The sequence below is a fragment of the Suricata suricatta genome, chromosome 5 (genome assembly GCF_006229205.1).
Source record: "Suricata suricatta isolate VVHF042 chromosome 5, meerkat_22Aug2017_6uvM2_HiC, whole genome shotgun sequence".
NCBI lineage: Eukaryota > Metazoa > Chordata > Mammalia > Carnivora > Herpestidae > Suricata > Suricata suricatta.
Genome location: NC_043704.1, coordinates 71,501,495 through 71,519,875, shown reverse-complemented (window position 1 = coordinate 71,519,875; position 18,381 = coordinate 71,501,495). Strand labels below are relative to the sequence as shown.

The 18,381-nt window shown below is 42.8% G+C and overlaps 1 protein-coding gene across 1 annotated transcript; it reads left to right on the top strand.

The window, feature by feature from the left end:
- Positions 1-7,350: 7,350 nt before the first annotated feature.
- On the top strand, positions 7,351-17,851 carry TM4SF19 (transmembrane 4 L six family member 19). Its single transcript, XM_029940729.1, has 6 exons — positions 7,351-7,578; positions 11,213-11,320; positions 13,791-13,992; positions 14,526-14,603; positions 17,007-17,176; positions 17,437-17,851. The coding sequence occupies exons 3-6, from the start codon at positions 13,792-13,794 to the stop codon at positions 17,618-17,620; spliced, it is 633 nt and encodes a 210-aa protein (XP_029796589.1). The 5' UTR covers positions 7,351-7,578; positions 11,213-11,320; position 13,791; the 3' UTR covers positions 17,621-17,851.
- The last annotated feature ends 530 nt before the right edge of the window (positions 17,852-18,381 follow it).

Here is an 18,381-nt window from a genome sequence, read left to right as displayed (position 1 = left end):
AGTTACTGCTGCCACCAGGAAATCCCCTTTTACCCGCTAATTAGAATGAAAGTAGTATGTGATCCCCACTTTTTAGTTAATGAGTGTAGCAAGCTTGTAGTAGGGGCTGTTTTTCTTATCCATTTTGGGACTTGGGCCTTGTTACTTTCTGATGCTTATTAATAACCTTCAGTTTTGGAAAGGCTGTTTAAAACTCTTGCTGGGAAACAGATGGTAAAGCTATATATGATGATATAACCCTCTAGTCTTAGATACAGAGAAATGAGTACCAGTTGATGCTAACATGATACTTAGACTTTGAGGAGCTTTCATCCAAGCTTTGGCATGAATCTTTTAAATACAATTCTTTCACTCCTTTAAAAGTCTTTTCTAGGATGGTTTTCCTTTTGATTGTTAACCACTTCTAAGCATCTGGTGTCTTTTTTTTTTTTAACCCTTTCAGAAAAGTCCTCTTTCAAGTAGGTATTGATCATTCAATGAATACTCTCAGGAGTGTTTGTAGGCTCTGTGCATGCTTTGTATGAGTTCAGTTTGAACAATGCGTTTTAAACATTTTTCACATCATTTCCCAAACCTCACTTCCCATCTTATTCAGAGAGGTTAATCAAGGAATGAAATTCGTTTGGGGAATAGGGATGGGGTGGGTTGGGGACTTGAGTGAGGTCAGCTTGGGGTGTTTGCTTTAAAGTGTTTCTCAAGCAGTTCCTAACAGTATTTAGAGATTCCCTGGGAATCCTTATTCTGGACAAAGTGGTGGTCTTAGTGAGATTTGCATTTTTAATGCAGGACAGGCTCTAAATTTAATCTGTAGTGTAACTTTGTTATTGGGTCCAAGAAAATCATGGACAGAGACAGTGCTCCTATTGTAGCGTTTCTGGCAAGTGTTCCCTAAAAGGCACATAGAGTTCTCAGTTTTCTGGGTTTTTAATCCCATGGTGCTAGGAGATATTGGTTTCTGCAGCTCTTCTCAAAAGTGGGAAGACGGGCTTGGGACCAGTTAGCAAGGGGCACTTGGACCATCCACTAAATTGTTTTGTTCATGACACACTAGAGCCCCTCCTGTATATCTAAGCAAGTGATAATTAAGGTGCTAGGGAAAGCCTAAACTCGAAGACACATGGAGGCCGTAGAAAATCTAAACTTGGAGGAGGAGGAAAACATGCCATTAGATAAAGTGGAGCTGTGACTGCTGGCTAAGACTCCGTGGAACTTCCACTTGCTCTAAAACCAGGGAAATCTTAGATAACTGGGTGTGTGGTATATCTATAGATACACATAGTCTATAGGTAAATAATTTCTAAAGTGGGGGTCTTTCAGTTGGTGATCCTCTGGGTTTGGCTGTACCAAATTGTGAATATTGCTGTGTTGTACCCAGTTGCTTTATATCGGTACTGCAACTTGAATGGGGGGGGGGCACTTGGGGTGGGGGTGGGAGGGGAGTGGGACGATCAGTCTTTTGAAGACATCAGCTCACTGTGCTGAGAGAGGGACCAAACTCAAGGAAACCTCTGATCTATAAATTCAACTGCTGCATTTTTTTTATAAATACATGTAAATGTCCTGTTGTAATATTTGATCTTGGAAATAAAATCAAAAATTTTCAGTATTAGTTTTTTGTTACTGTTTTTGTGAGAGAAGACTTCTCTAGATACTACTTTAATATCATCCAGGTTTCAAAAGCTTGCCCTCATATTCTCATGTCTAGCACACGAAAGTATTTATTGACAAAGCTGTTTGTTCATAGTTGCATTGTCAAGGATAATGTTTGTTAGCTTCTCTGATGTTAGTAGCATCTTGAACATTTTTGGTAAGTTCTGTGTAAATGTTAGTTACACTGTCATGAATCATTGGGTGAGCTAGCTTTTTAGGAAAGTAGGATCCTATCACTGTCAGTATTTGGACATTTCAAGCATGTAACAGTCTTTCAGACCAGGAATAATGACTAAGGACTCCGTTTAAACAAGTGAAGGAAAAAAAGAATTACTAAATTAATGGGAGTAAAGCAAGGAGATATGATTGTATTGTGTCATAGAAATTGAGGTCACTGCCTGGCTCACAGTAACCCCAGGAACCAGCGTGTGCTCTTTCTCTTGCTCTTCAGGAACTATTCCGCATCCCCATGCATCAGCAACCTACCCTGATGGGACTTGCCGTCTTCTTCCAAGTCTGGGTCTCCCTGGCCACATGGATCAGCCAAGGGCAAAAATATTAAACTGGACTGAGAGGGGATCTCTCCCATTCCTCCAGCCACTGAATAGTTCTCCTTAACTGGCCTCACTGTGTGCCAAATAACAGACATGGGAATGAGCACAAGACACAGCCCTGTGCTCAAGGAACTTATTTTCAGTTAATACAGACAAATTTAAAAATAAAGATTTGATTCAAATACTGTGAAATAAATAGAAAAGCATATGGAGAATTCTGCTTTAAATAAGACTTTGGGGAGGTAACCGTTAGGCCGAGACCTGAACGATGCAGAGAAGGTGGCCATTCCAAGAGTAGGAGGGAAACCTGCACGCAAAGCCACCACTGTGAGAGCTGGGAACAGGGGGGTTTCTGATGTACTTGAAGTTCCAAGAGAAGGCAAATGGGTCTGGCTTGTGAGCAAAGGGAGTGGCTGAAAATGAATAAGAGCCAGGTCCTACAAGGCCTTTAGTAGGCCCTGGTGAACTCAGATCATGTTCCAAGTGTAGTGAGAGAAGACATTATTATGTGGACAATGAATTGGAAGAGAGCCAGAGGAGAGACTGTCACAGTGATCAAACTGCAAAACAGAGGTCACCAGGACCAGAGAGGGAGCGTGGAACTGGGAAGTAGTGTATAGAAGTAGAAATGGAAAGACTTCCTGTTGGATTAGATGTAGAGGAATGAAGGAAAGCGAAATCAGGAATGACTCGAGTTTCCGGCAGGGGGTAGGTAGCGGTGTCGTTATGGAGGCAGGAAGACGTGATCAGGCAGGTTTGGTTTGCCGGGGGGATCGTTTTGGACATGTTCACTGTGATACTTCCAAGGGTAGGAGTAGTACAGGAATTTGGACATGGTAGCACAAAGCTTGGAGGAGAGGTGGACTGGAATTCAAGATCTAAAAAATCATCAGATTACAATTGAGTCCCATGAGAAAGAATGAGGTCACCCGGGGAGAAAGTCAGAGCAGAGGGCCCAGAATTCAGGCCTGCAGATCACCCACCAGCAAGAGGCCCAGTCAAAGAGATGTAGCCAGTGAGGAGAAATCCCAGAGTGCGGGCTCACGGGAGCCAAGAGCAAGAATTTCAGAAAGGATCCAGAGGCCAACTAGGTCTAATTCTGTCTTGGAGTCAAGTAAAAAGGACAGTGAAATGTTTGTTTGATGCAAAAAGTCCCTAAAGAGACCAAGAAGAAACAATCTCTGTGGTGTTGGAAACAGCAGCCTAACTGGAGTGGATTGACATTTGTAATATTTGTACACTAATGAAATAAAAAGAGCGATACTTCCTCTTCAGTGGACTGGTACGAATGGCAATTCTTTCAACATCTCCTATCTTCCTTTTTTTTCTCCTTCCAATTAAGGGAATGTGCACTCCTGTTTAGTCAGCTGTCAGTTGAGGTTGGAGCCCACCCACAAGGAAGCTGACAAGTCTGTCACTCTTATTTGGGGAAGACTGGCTTGACGGTCATCATCTTTTCCCCTTCCCTTCTGCCAGTGAGTTCCATGTCCTCAGCTTCCTCTATTTCTGGTTCAGATCCCGCCTTCACACCCCCCAGGATCTCTCAGGATGAAACATCTGTCTATCCTGTTCTCCTAAGCCTTTCAGTCTTGGTTTATGGCATTAGGCAAATGATTTTCCCACCCAACCCCTGTTCTTACTGTGTGCCTTTCCTAGGTTCTGTTTGCTTCTCCCTAGAAATGTCACCACCAAAGTGATAACTAGTAGTTGTGTCTCCAGTGGAGCCAAATTCTAAGGTTATTAACACATCGGTTAAAAGGTAACGCTTTAGTTCTTTTGTGGCAGTGCCCTTACCATAGAGGCTTACTACAGGGATGTGAAGAATTTGAACTAAAGCTGGCCTTACTAAGTAAAAATTTATTTCAGGTATGTAGTTTCTTTAAAAAGTGTTTTATTTGTAAGACTAATCATTGAATTCATTGTCACACATTTACCCTAAGAAACAAAGACCTACAGCTGCTCTCATAAGCCCCAAAGAAGTTTGGTACTTAATTTAAGGGGTTAAAGCCAACTTCCACCACTTCCCTTTGTTCCACAAGCACTATTTTAATGATACCCCTATGAGCATGTCAGCTGTGAGATAAGCCATTGAGTTGGAAACGGAGACACCTAAAACTCTGAGTGACACCTGGCAGTCAGCCATCAGATCACTCTATTTGCCTTAGTACCAGATTTCTAACAGACACCGCCTATAAAATCTTTTTGCTAAGCTGAGATCCAGGAACAGCAGGAGGGGACCAACTCATTCTAGGCATCTCACATTTTATTTAATTTTCAAAATAAACTTACAAGGTAGGCATCATTTTATAAATGAAAAACTGAGGCCCAGATTATTACTGGGGCTCTGTATACTACCCAAGTTCACATAGCTAATAGGTATTTGTGGCAGGAATTGAGACCCAGGTCTCTTAGGTACCAAAGCACCGCAGTACTGCCTCTAAGAAGAAATATCTTAAGGTGGTTGGAATCTGGGTTGGGGGGTAAAAAAAAGCTCAAGCATCAATGTGTAGAACTGGGTAGAGTGTATAGTCAGATAACAGGATCATAGGGCGTCCAGCTTTGGCACAGGTCATGATCTCAGCCCGTGGGTTCGAGCCCCGCGTTGAGCCCCCTGCTGACAGCAGAACCTAGAGCCTGCTTCAGATTCTGTGTCTCCCTCTCTCTCCACCCCTCCCCTGCTTGCTCTCGGTCTCTGTCTCACAAAATAAAGACATTTAAAAAACTAAAAAAAAAAAAAAAAAAAAGATAGCAGGATCACTTCCCCAACCTCAGTCACTGTTAACCCTGAACAAGTCAAATTCCTCTGCACTAGAATCTCTTCATCTGCATAATAAAGCTACGTAACATGTGTTTTACTTGCTGTAGTCTGTTGTAAAGATCTAATGAGGTAGTTTGTAAATGAGTTTTATAAGATAAATAGATGTTTCTTCTTATTATAAAGCTTTGTGCGTCCTCAACCTACTATCTTTTATCAAAATTCAGTTCTCTGGAATGCCATAAGAATTCATTTAGGCTCTAAATGATTCCCTTTTTCAGTGAAAATGAAAAATGGATTCTATTTAATGAACTTTTGAATAGTTATTTACCAGCTTTTGCTCCACACACATGTATGTCTGCATACATAGAAAGCAGCTCGTATGTAGTTTAAAAAAATGTAATAGGCAGTTATACTTACCCCTTCTTATATACATGCATCAACATGTGGTTTTCTCGGTATTATTTGTTTTCATCGTTAGAAGTAAAATCTCTATGCACAGAGACTCTTTGTGTTACTTCATCTGGTGGATAAATTCGTTCATTCACCAAGCGATTCCTGATCTCCCACCATGTTGTAAGCTCTGTGGTAGGTTCTGGGCACACAGAGGAGAGTAAGATACAGCCTCTGCCCTCAGGGATCTCACAGTTGTGGGAGAAGAGGCATATAAACAGCGCAGGAAATTAAATGCAGTTGGAAGTGGGCAACAAAAAAGCAGTGACTGAAAAGGAAAAGATTGATAAATGGGACTTAATTAAAATCAAGGACTTCTCTTCATCAAAAGATATCATCATTAGAAAGCAGAAAGGCAAACCACAGATGAGAGAACATTCATAATAAACATCTGACTAAGGTGTCATGTCTGGAATTATAAAGAGCTCCCACAAATCAGTAAGAAAGAACCAATAAAAACTGAACAAATGACTTGAGTAGGCACTTCTCAAAGAAGGAACTCCAAACGGCAGGGTAAGTATGTAAAAAGGTGCTTGCTTACTCATCAAGAAAATTCAAATTAAAACCACAATGAGAAACTACTAAACCACTGGAATGCCTAAAATTAAAAATGTTGGTGAGAATGGGAAGTAACGGGAACTCCCAACACTGTCGCTGGGAGCGTAGATCGGTAGGACCACTTCGGGTTTCTGACAATATCCTTTACCAGAATTAAATGATTCTACCTACCTACCCTACGACCCACCAATCCCACTTCTTGGTATATTCCCTACAAAAATTAATGCACAGGTGTTCCAAAAGACATGTATAAGAATATTTATAGTGGCATTATCTATAATAGGTAAAATTTGGAAATGATCTAAACGTCCATCAACAAGTAGAATAAATTGTAATATAATTCCATATAATGGAATAGCAAAAATGAATGAATTATATGACAGATGAATCTTACATATACAATATTGTGTGAGGAAAACCAGACAAAAAATTACTATATGATTCCATTTATATGAAATTCAAAGATAGTCAAAAGTTAGTTGGTGATAAAAGCCAAAATAAATACACTGGGGATAGAGATAATGACTGATGAGAAGGAACATACTAGAACCTTCTTGGGATTTGGAGATGTCCTGTATCTTGATCTGTAATGGCCCTGTTACCCTGGGTACACATATACAAATTCGTTATGTTTTATCATTAAGATTTGTGGGAGCGCCTGGCTGGCTCAGTTGGTAGAGCACGTGACTCTTGATCTTGGGGCAGTAGGTTTGAGCCCCATGTTGGGTGTAGAGATTATTTTAAAAAGACCTTTTAAAAAAAATAAAGCTTTCTGTATTTTACTATATGTATATAATACCTAAGTTTAAAAAATAATAATCAAGTGCCATGAGCACATAGAGAAAGAAATGCCTACCTCTGAGTGAAGAAATCAGGGACTTCCCTGGGGATGATTGAATGAATCTTGAATAGAAGCTTGTCAGAAGCGGGTCAGAGATCTCCCGTGCAGAGAGCACCACAAACCTCTCAGCACTCTTGGTGTGACTGCCACAAGATGATGGTGGCCTGGGGCTTGAACAAAAACATTAGGAGGCTAGTAAAGGAACCATGCAACAGATCCAGGCAGCTAAGAGGCAAAGTAAGGAGGGTGATGAGGAACAAATGGCGGCTGCCCTGTCCGGGGATGGTTTTCCCAAGCGCCCCAATTCTGCAATGAGTGAAACAGATAAGGGCTGCCAGTATGTGAAAAAGTGCTGCTGCTAGAAGGAAGGGAGGATAAGGTATTTCTCATGGGTTCTTGTCTGACTCATTGAGACACTTTAGCTCACGAGGCCATGGCTCCTGGTTCCTTCCTCAAGGTCACATGAAAATGAGCAGAGTGTGGGTCATCAGGAGAGGGCTCTCCAAGAACAGAAGAGCTCCTTCGATGGAGGCCTGTGGGCAGCGGTGTGGGGGCACACGCACACTCACACGCTCGCTCGCCTGGGTGACCTCTACATATACGCAGAGCCTCCCTGCCCTCTTGGAGCATCCAGAAACAGGAGCCTCCGGCCTGCCCTGCCGGGGTCGCCATCGCAGCTGGGGCTGTGGGAGCACAGGCCTGCGCTGAAGACGGAGCCCTTCTCCAGCGTCTTTCTCTCCCATCCTGATTCTTGCCCCTGGATGCAGGTAAGCAGAGACGCAAGGGCTCAGTGAGGAGATAGTCAGGGAACAGTGTGGCCTAACAGTTAAGGGCGCAAACTTCCAACTCAAATGAGCCCTGGGTCTGCCACGGGCTGTGTGGCTTCAGGCAATTCATGTCACTTCTCTTTGCCTCAGTCTGCCAACTTGGGACTTCTACACCTGCTTAGAATGCTTTTCCTTCCCAACACTGCCTGCCTAATGCCTCGTTGTCAGTGAAGTTTTAGCTTGATAGGCACTTTCTCCAGAAGGTGTTACCTCGCTTCTGCAGGACAAGGTTAGGCCATCCCTGGTGAGCTTCCATCACACCTTTGGTTGGACATCTCTGCTCAGGCCCTGTTTATTGCCCTGTCATTGTCCCCAGTAGGTGTTAAGCTCCTCAGGGGAAGAGACTGTCTCTGACTCACCATGATATCTCCAATTCCTAGCATCATGACTGCCAGAACGCAGTCACTTACACTTAGTAAATATTGACTGATGAAAAAAATGAAAGAAGAGGCTGTCAAGGTGATGAGTGAGGCAGATAGACACACAGAGAATATGCAGTCTCTTCCTCCACGTGACTTAGCTGGTCACTTCTCCTGTTGCCTAGACAACTGGCCAGTAATTTGTTTACCCGGCCAGCATCTCAGGTTAGAATAGGGCCTGCCCTAAAGCCTGGTTTTAAGGTTTCCCCTCATGAACCTGCTTATTTCTTCAGAGATCAAATTAGCCAAACTCTTTGCTAATTTCCTGGCACACAGTTGTGGAAGTGTTTCCCAGAGTGTTGTGATTTCTTGGGGAACAGAGTCAGGGAGACGGAGTGAAATTCAAACTAATCTGAATTAGTTGGAGCAGCCCGGCAAATGCTTTTTTAGAAGATTAGTGGACAGGCAGGATTCTCTTCATTCCACTCATCCCAAAGGCCATGTTCAACTTCTTAATTTTCCCTCTGCATGTTTATTTTCTTTTTTAGTTTCCCTTACAAAACTCTTTCCTGATAGAAAAATTTCCACAGACCAGATTGTCCAGTGGGTCTATTTTGGTTATGTGTGTCTAGACAGGCCTTACTCATAGGTGGCATGATTCAAAGGTGGCCCAAGGCATTCCTGAACAGAAGCTCCTCCTCACCCGCGGTCTATGGCGCATGCTTGAAAGTCCAACCACACACTGGTCCTTACTTGGGTCCCTGACAGACCTCAGTCATCCGGGAAGGAGTGAGGGTTAAAGTTACTCGCTGACACCCTTGAGGGACTAATTCACATCAACACAGAGACACACTGGGAGCCCTGCACTCAGTGACTTCACAGTCTGGGAGGGAGGCTGCCCAGACATGCACTTCCCTCCTGTAGGTTGGTGGGCAGACTGTGGGGAGAACTGTTTTCCTCCAGGTGCCCTGCCCCTCCAAGGGCAGCCAGTACTTCAAGAAAAGAGGCCTCCTGTGGTGGGCCAGCTGGGAGAGGGTAGTGGGAAGGAGACACAGCACCCCTCCCTGACCCCTGCTCCCCAGCCTCCCTCCAGCTTCCTTGTACCCCTCTGGTAAGGGTCACTGTTCCTCCATACCCTACCCCCACACCCCCTCCCTGGAGGCCTGAACTTACTTTCATCCAGGGACAAGGTCTTTTATTCACTGTGAGAAAAATAGCTTAAGAAGCAAATACCCTGTGGCAAGGGCACAGGTGAGGACAACTCTGCACAAAAGAAAACCCTAGCCCCTGCAGGAAGCTTTTCCTGGGGAAGCGAGGCGGGAGGCAAGCTCTGGCTCTGAGATTACAGGAAGCAGGGGTCACTAGGGGCTGCGGGGGTTGGGGGATGATGGGAGGGGCACAGGAGCATAACCCCCAACCCAGGGGCCTGCTCAGTGCTCTATGTGGCACCTGTCTCTTTACCATAAGCTGCAGTCGGACAAAACGCTGGACCAATCAAGTTTTTGTTTTTAAAAATTGAGCTTGTAAGTTGTAAAACCGTTTTTGTAGGTGTTTTTAGTGTTTATTTTTGAGAGAGACAGAGTACAGGTAGGGGAGGGGCGAGAGAGTGAGAGACACAGAATCTGAGGCAGGCTCCAGGCTGTCAGCACAGAGCTGGGCTTGAACCCACAAACCATGAGATCATGCAAAGTCCAGTGCTTAACAGGACTGAGCCGCCCAGGCACTTCACAAACTGTTTTTATAAAGGTATGATAAGAGCACCTGAGTGGCTCAGTTGGTTAAGCGCCTGACTCTTGGTTTCGGCTCAGGTCACGACGTCATGGTTTGTGAGTTCAAGCCGCATATTGTATTGGGCTCTGTGCTAACAGAGCAGAGCCTGCTTGGGATTCTCTGTCCTCTCTCTCTCTCTCTCTCTCTGCTCCTACCCTGCACGTGTGCTCTCTGTCTCTCAAAATAAACAAACTTAAAAAAAAATTTCAAAAGGATGATAAAGTAAAAATTTAGGATAGTCCTTCCTAGGAAGAAATACAGGAAAACGGTAGGATTGATAGGCACATGTAGGGCTTCAATAATATTAGTGGTAATGACCTGTTCTGGAAGCTGGTTGTGTTTATGTGGGTGTTGTTTAATTTTTCCATACAACTTATAAGTATAAATAGATACATTGTGTTTCATGTTTTTAACTCTGAAATATTTCACGATATGTGTATGTATATGCATGTGTGTAAAAGAGAGAAGGGGGTCTCTAATTCACACACATTTTCTGATTATGTGCAAAGTAATGTGTTAGGAGCGGAGTGTTGAGAGCCTCAAGGTGGCATGAACGCGGCTACATCACAAAGCAGCAATAGGCAACTTCTTCCCGATGTGAAACCACTGATTTTTTTAAATGTTTATTTATTTTTGAGAGAGAGAGAGAGACAGAGCGTGAGTAGGGAAGGAGCAGAGAGAGGGGGAGACACAGCATCCGAAGCAGTCTCCAGGCTCTGAGCTGTCCGCTGTTTTTAGAAAAACAAGAAGTTCATGCATCAGTGAAAATTTAAAAATGAGCAATGGCTAGAAGTAAAGATGTGGAGGTGGCATTTTTCACCTTATCTAGTTGAGACGTAATTTTTCAAGTTCACTGATGCATAATTAAAAAGCAACAACCTCCTGCTTTATTGCCTGGTAGAGGTACTCAACTGCATGGATATACCACAATTTGTTTTTTCACCTATTGATGAACATTTGAGTTATTTCTCATTTTTAGTTGATTTTTCAAATTATGGTAACATGCACATATCATAACATTTGTTATATTTAACATTTTAAAGTTTACAATGCAGTGGCATCTATTGCATTCAAAATATTGTGTAACCACTACCACTATCTATTTCTAAAATTCTTTCATCACCCCAAAAGGAAACTCTGTAACCATTAAACAGTAACTCCCCAATCCTCCATTCTCAGTCCCTAGTAACTTCTAATCTACCTCTGTCTCTCTGAATTTGCCTACTCTAGATATTTCATGTAAGTGAAATAATACAATATTTGTCCTTCAGTGTCTGACTTTTTTCATTTAGCATAATGTTTTCAAGTTTCATCCATGTTGTAGCTTCAGAACTTCATTCCTTTACATGGCTGTATAATAGTCCATTGTAGGTATATGTCACATTTTGTTTATCCATTTTTCTGTTGGTAGACACTTCAGTTGTTTCCATTTTTCTATCTTGTAGTTACTGTGAATAAAGCTGCTATGGACATTTAAGTCCTAATCTTTGTGTGGACGTGTGCTTTCATTTCTCTTGGATAAATATGTAAAAGTGGAAGTAATTGATCATTTGGTAAGTAACTGTTTAAATTTATAAGAAACTGCCAAACTAATTTACAAAGTGGTCTGGGGGCACCTGGGTGGCTGAGTCAGTTCAGCGTCCGACTCTTGATTTTGGCTCAGGTCATGATCTCACGGTTCTGAGTTTGAGCCCTGCATCAGGAGGGAGCCTGTCAGCGGGGAGCCTGTTTGGGATTCTTTCTGTCCCCCTCTATATCTGCCCCTCCCCCATTTGTGTGTTCTCTCTCTCTCTCTCTTTCTCTCATAATAAATAAGCTTTAAACAAAACAAAATAAAATACAAATTATTTGTACCATTTGCATTCTTACCAGCTCCCGACAAAAGTCCTGGCTGCTTTGCATCTCCACTAACACTTGGCGTCCTCCAACTTTTTAATTAAACCATTCTGCTGGGTGTGTAGGAGGATCTTACTTTAGTTTTAATTTCTGTTTCCTTATGTTAATGATGTTGAGCATCTTTTCATGTTCTAAGCTGTCATCCAAATATCTTCTCCTGTGAGGTAAAATAAAGTATCCGTTTAAATCTTTTTGCCATTTTCTAAACCAACTTGCCTTATTATTACAGGGATTGAAGAGGTCTTCATATAGTCTAGTTACAGTGTGTTATCAGATGTGTATGTATTCACACTCACATACACATTTACAAACTTTAGGTTGTGAATATTTTCTGCTATTCTGTGGTTTGCTTCTTCATTTTCCTCATGGTGTCTTTTGAAGAACAAATTAGTTTTGAAGTAGTCTAATTTATCATTTTTATGGGTTGTACTTTGCGTGTTTTACCTAATAAATCTTTTCCTAACTCAAGATCCCAATGCTTTCTCCTTTGTTTTCTTCCAAAAATTTAATAAGTTTAGATGTATGGTTCATTTCTAACTAATTATTGAATATGGTTTGTAGTAATAGTCATATATATATTTGTACATAGATTGTTACAGCACTGTTCGAGACTATACTCTTCCCACTGAAATAATATCTTTTTCAAAAATCATTTGCTCATATCTGTGTATGCTTGTATCTGAATTTGCTAGTCTGTTCTCGTGGTCTGTATGTCTTTATATGCTAGTACTTTACTTTCTGCCCTTACTGTAACTTTATAATGTCTCGAAATCACATGGTGTAAGTCCTCCAACTTTGTTCTTTTTCAAAATTATTTTGGCTAATCTAGGACCCTGGCTTATCCATAAAAATTTAGATTCAGTTTGTTAATTTCTGCAACAAAATGCTGCCAGAATTTTGGCTGGGATTGCATTGAATCTACACATCATTAAAATTTTTTTTAATGTTTATTATTTATTTTTGAGAAAGAGAGAGTATGAGCAGGGGAGGGGCAGAGAGAGAGGGAGACACAGAATCCAAAGCAGACTCCAGGCTCTGAACTGTCACCACAGAGCCCAATCTGGGCCTTGAATCCACAGACTGCAAGATTATGAGCTGAAGTCGAATGCTTAACAGATTGAGCCACCCAAGCGCCTCAACTAAACATCAATTTAGAAAAAATTGACATGTTAATTATAGTAAATCTTTTGATCCATGGGTGTGGTATATCTCTCTATTTATTTAGATCTTTAATTTTTCTCAGAAATATTTTGTTATTTTTAGCATAAGGTCTTGCACATATTTTGTTAAATTTATCCATAAGTATTTTCTATTTTATGCTATTTATTTATTTTTAATTTTTTAAAGTTATTTCTTTATTTTTGAGAGAAGCAGGAGACAGAGAGAGTGAGTGGAGGAGGGCAGAGAGAGAGGGAGAGAGAGAACCCCAAGCAGGCTCCACACTGTCAGCATGGAGCCTGATGCGGGGCTCAAACTCATGACCTGAGCCAAAGTCAGATGCTTAACAGACTGAGCCACCGGGCACGCCTGTATATTAGTTTCTTATCCTGTGACTTGTGAGACTCACTTCTTAGTTCTAGTAACTTTTTGATAGATTCTTTTGGATTTTCTACATAGATAGTCATGTTATCATACTCCTTTCTTTCCTATCCAGGGAGACGGCAGGGGAGTAATGTTGTATTTCTATATACAAGTAATGACAAATGACTTTTTTATTTTCTTATTGCACCAGATAGCACTTCCTGCACAATAATGAATGGAAGTGGTGAGATAGACCTCTTTACAACGGCATTTTTTAAAGAGAGAGGGTTACACCTTTAAACATTTTTTTTTCTGTCCCAAATAGAAATAATCACTGGCTGTAACAGAGGTACAGCAAAACATGAGGGGATGAGGAGTGTGTGTGTGTGAGTGGGGGTTGGCAGCTAATGGAGCAATTAAATCCTATCCATTGGGGAATAGTTATAAAAGGCGGCATTTTAAACCAAGTTCCTTGGCTCTTCCTGATCTGACCCCGGGAGGTGACAGTGTCTGTGGTCTGTCTCCCCCACCCCACCCTTGCTATGAGCGTCCTCCCTGACGCTCCCAGCAGCACAGCCACCGTGACCCTCCACCCATTGGTTCCAGGATGCTGTCCTCTCCTGAGGCGATGGCGTGCTCCCGGACCTGCTCCCGCATCCTGGGGCTGAGTCTCGGGACTACTGCCCTGCTTGCTGCTGGAACCAACACAGTGCTCCTCTTTCCTAACTGGGATGCGACCTACCTGTTGAGAGGCCTCATTGGCAGGCATGCCATGCTGGGCTCTGGGCTCTGGGGAGGAGGCCTCATGGTAAGTGTTCAGAGTTCCCCAGGTGTGAACTCCCCAGACAGCCTTTGGGGTGGAGCAGGGAGGTGGCAGGGGAGTAATGTGTTGGTTCCTTGCAAGAATGTTTGATATCGGGGGCGCCCTCCTGGCTCAGTGGGTACGGCATGTGCCATCTTGATCTCAGGGTGAGTTCGAGCCCCATGTTGGGTGACTTACTTAAGACTAAAATCTTAAAGAAAGAAAAGAACGCTGGGTCTAGCAAGCTGGTCTTAGATGTATATCAATTTCACAGAATAGGAAACTCTAAGAAGACTTGTCAAGTCTCATTGCTGACCTTTGGCTTGGGACTAGCAGGCTAGGGGTGAACGTTGCCATCCGGAGAGGCAGATCCAGTTAGTCATCCAACTGGGTCCTGATAGTCAAAGCCAAACCCTCTGGGACAGATAGGATAATCAAGTCCATGTGAGGTGCCCAACCAATCTATTGCAACAGCCACAGGTGGCAGCTAGAAATGTCAATTACCCAGTCTCTTTTTACCATTCTTCTCTCCTTCCCAGGTACTCACTGCAGCGACTCTCATCTCCTTGATGGGCTGGAGATATGGCTGCTGCCGTGAGAGCGGGCCCTGCCGAAGCGTAAGGACCAGGTTCCACTCGTCTAACACCTAGAACGTCCCTACATTCTGTCACTCTACAGGCAGAGCGGGAAAGGGGCAAAGTCACTCTTGGGGCTTGAAGTCAGGTCCTGACTGCACCCCTTAATGATCCTAAGCTATCGGACAACTTCCTTAACCTTTCTGAGCCTCTGGTCCTCATCTGTAAAATGGGAGTGATCAGGATTGAGTCAATGGAGTAGGAACTTATTGAGCCAGAAATGTCTATAAACATGTAGGAGCTTTTACAATTATTTTTAGCCTATTGAACACTATGGACATGATTTAAGTGCCCTGTAATCATGTGTCTTTGATAGAAAGTTTCCGGAGCACCTGGGTGGCTCAGTCAGTTGGAGGTCCGACTTTGACTCAGGTCATGATCTCATGATCTGTGAGTTCGAGCCCTGCATCAGGCACTGTGCTCACAGCTTGGAGCCTGGAGCCTGCTTTGGATTCTGTGTTTCACTCTCTCTCTCTCTCTGCCCCTCCCCCACTTGCGCTCTCTCTCTCTCTCTCTCTCTCTCTCTCTCTCTTCCTCCCTCTCTCTCTCTCTCTCTTTCTCTCAAAAATAAACAGAAAAAGAAAAGAAAATTTCCTGGCTATTTTGTTTAACTTTTATTAGAGTTGGAAAGTTTTCCAGAAATCATCTAATGACTAGATTCTAGTCTAACCCCTCTATTTTACAGATAATGAAACTGAGGCCCAGAATAAATCTGCACTTATTAATTACAGTGGCATTTCTGAAAAATCTCAGTACACATATAGTATAAGATATACTGCTTATTCAGTCTCAGACACATGAATTTGTGGCCTCCTTACAGTAACTCTACATCCTGCTTTGATATCTGCAGCCCACATATTGGGAATCCCTCTGATTCAGAATTATATGTTAAAGAATTAAATATAAACACCCACACGTTTCATTCACAATCTATTCTCAGTCTCGCCTGGTTTTCCCCTAGGCGAGTGAGTAGTTCTCAGACTTGAGCGTGCATCAGGATCCCTGAAGGTTTGTTAAAACAGACTGCTGGGCACCACCCCCAGATTTTCTGATTCAGAGGGGGTGAAGTGGGAAATTGTGCATTTCTAACAAGTTTTCGGGTGATGTGATGCTGCCAGGACAGTGATCACATTTTGAGAACCACTGTTCTAGGCTTCCATCACACTAGTGCACCTTGAAACTTAAAAAAAATTTTTTAAGTGTTTTATTTATTTTTGAGAAAGAGAGAGACAGCACACAAGCAGGGGAGGGACAGAGAGAGAGGGAGACACAGAATCTGAAGGAGGCTCCAGCACATATCAGCACAGAGCCCTACGTGGGGCTCAAACCCACAAACCGTGAGATCATGACCTGAGCCCAAGTCGTCAGCTTAACAGACTGAGGCACGCAGGTGCCCCTGCACCTGGAATCTTTAACTTAGAGTCAAAGCTTACGGCGCACCTTTCCCTGGCTCCTCCCAAGCTCCAACCACCAGCTTTCCATAGAATAACTCCATGATTCAGTATAAAAGCTATATATGTTTTATTTAAAACTTAAAAGTGATATATAAAATATATTTATATATAATATAATATATATTTTAAAATATAACTATACTTATATATTTAATATATATTATATATTAAATTTAGAATTTAAAAGCTATATATATGTTTTATTTAAAATTTTAAAATATGTATTCTCTGCAAGGGAGAAAATGACGTAGTATCCTGAGAAAGAAGCCAATTTAAAAGCTAGAATCCTGTCAAGAAAATTAACTCATTGTTATCTTTTGGGACAGAAGTAAGTGGTACGAAGACAAGAAAAGTGCAGTGACAGAACTGGAGTCACTTCAGAGTTGTCTGCCATTTCTGTCTCTGTCTCCGTCCCTCCTTTCTTTTCTATCCTCCGACCCTCTTTTCCTCCCTTGCTTCCTTTCATGCTTGATTTGAGAAAGAGAGGATGGGATGCTTGATTTGAGAAAGAGGGATGGGACTGTGGAACTTTTGAGAACACAGCTTTCCTTTATAAGAGTCAAAAGTGGGCCTGCAATGACAATCAAGCCCTTCAGGCCAGAGGCTGAATGGCTGCAGCTTTTAATGCCAACCTGCTGAGAAGCTCTGGAGAGCCTGCTGGGTCAGGGAGACCCAGGTCTGCCGGGCCACTGCTTTCCCCTCCTCAGTGTTTTCTCTCCCTCCCCACCCCCCACACTTCCTGGCTCTACCACTGACCCCTCATCAGCCACCTTGCCTTGGTTATGCTTTAAAGGAGGTGTCGGGGGCAGAATTACCCCCATGTGTTTCATGGGGAAAAGCCCAAGCACCAGAGACGTTAGACTTGTCCCGATCACCCCATCACTTGGTCACGACCCCATTTCACCTTGCGGCTTCTTCTCTCCCTCTATAGATGCTCACTTCTCTGCTGTCCAGTAGCCTGGCTTTTCTAGGAGCCTTGATTTGCTTTATCACTTCCGGGGCAGCCCTGAAAGATGGCCCTTTTTGCATGTTCGATGCCTCATCCTTCAATCAGACGCAAGCTTGGAAATATGGCTACCCATTCAAAGACTTGCATAACAGGTAAATGGATGGAGTCTTTTCACAGACACAAAGAAAGATGACAGAAAGACACACAGATGAACTACAAACTCCTTACACATTCTAGCATCTCTTTTGTCTGGGAAGATGCTCAGAATTTTGCAGATGCAGCAACAATAGTTATACTCAAAAGTCTAGGCCTATGACGTTGGCTGGGGGAGGCACCAGGTTTCTACTGAGGTTGCTTATTGGGCTTTTATTTCTCTTTCCTCAACCCCTGGTCTCCTTATTTTGGGGGATAGGAATTATTTGTATGACCATTCACTCTGGAACTCTGTCTGCCTGGAGCCTTCTAAAGCTGTCATCTGGCACGTGTCCTTCTTCACCACCCTTCTGTGCATCAACCTCCTCCAGATTCTGCTGGTGGTCATTCATTTCATCAACAGCTTCCTGGGCCTTCTCTGCAGCCTCTGTGAGAAGCGATAGGTAATGTCCTTTCATGCAAGAGAGTTTTCCTCAGAAGCTGCCTTGAATCCCTTCTGTAAGAAGTGGGTATGGATTGTAAACAAACTTCTCTTTTAGGCATTCCTGTAACAATAATGATTCCTTGCATCATGATATTGAATGATGCTGAATTACACTGATGAATATTAAATCACATTGTAAACTACAAGTCATTATTATTGCATAGGAACTTACAGTTCATAAAATATCTCCCAGCACAGTTTCACTTCAGCCTCTCATCAACCCTATAAAATTGGTCACAGGTCACAGATATAGAAGTTGAAGTTCCTAGAACATAATGGACTTAAAGCACTCAACTGGGGTCAGGTAAAGTTCGTACTTGAGCTCTTTTCTTCTACATTCAGTTTCACCAGTTGTGATGGACTGAACTGTGTGTCCCCAAAATTCATAGGTTGAAGCCCTCACCCCCAATGTGACTATGTTTATAGATAGAGCCTTTAAGAAGCTAATTAAGGTTTAATAAGATCATAAAGGTAGGACCCTAATCCAGTAGGACTGGTATCTTGTTTTTTTTCCAATGTTTATTTATTTTTGAAAGAAGGAGAAGACAGAGTGTGAGCGGGGAAGGGGTAGAGAGAAAGGGAGACACAGAATCTGAAACAGGCTCCAGTCTCTGAGTGGTCAGCACAGAGATTGAAGCGGGGCTCGAACCCACGGACTGTGAGATCATGAACTGAGTTGAAGTTGGAGGCTCAACTGACTGAGCCACCCAGGCGCCCGGG

Excerpts from the sequence above, each read along its gene's own strand:
- TM4SF19 (XM_029940729.1), top strand. The coding sequence starts at position 13,792 with ATGCTGTCCTCTCCTGAGGCGATGGCGTGCTCCCGGACCTGCTCCCGC. Across the intron at positions 14,604-17,006 it reads AGAGCGGGCCCTGCCGAAGC|ATGCTCACTTCTCTGCTGTC; the intron begins GTAAGGACCAGG and ends CTCCCTCTATAG. Across the intron at positions 17,177-17,436 it reads TTCAAAGACTTGCATAACAG|GAATTATTTGTATGACCATT; the intron begins GTAAATGGATGG and ends TTTGGGGGATAG.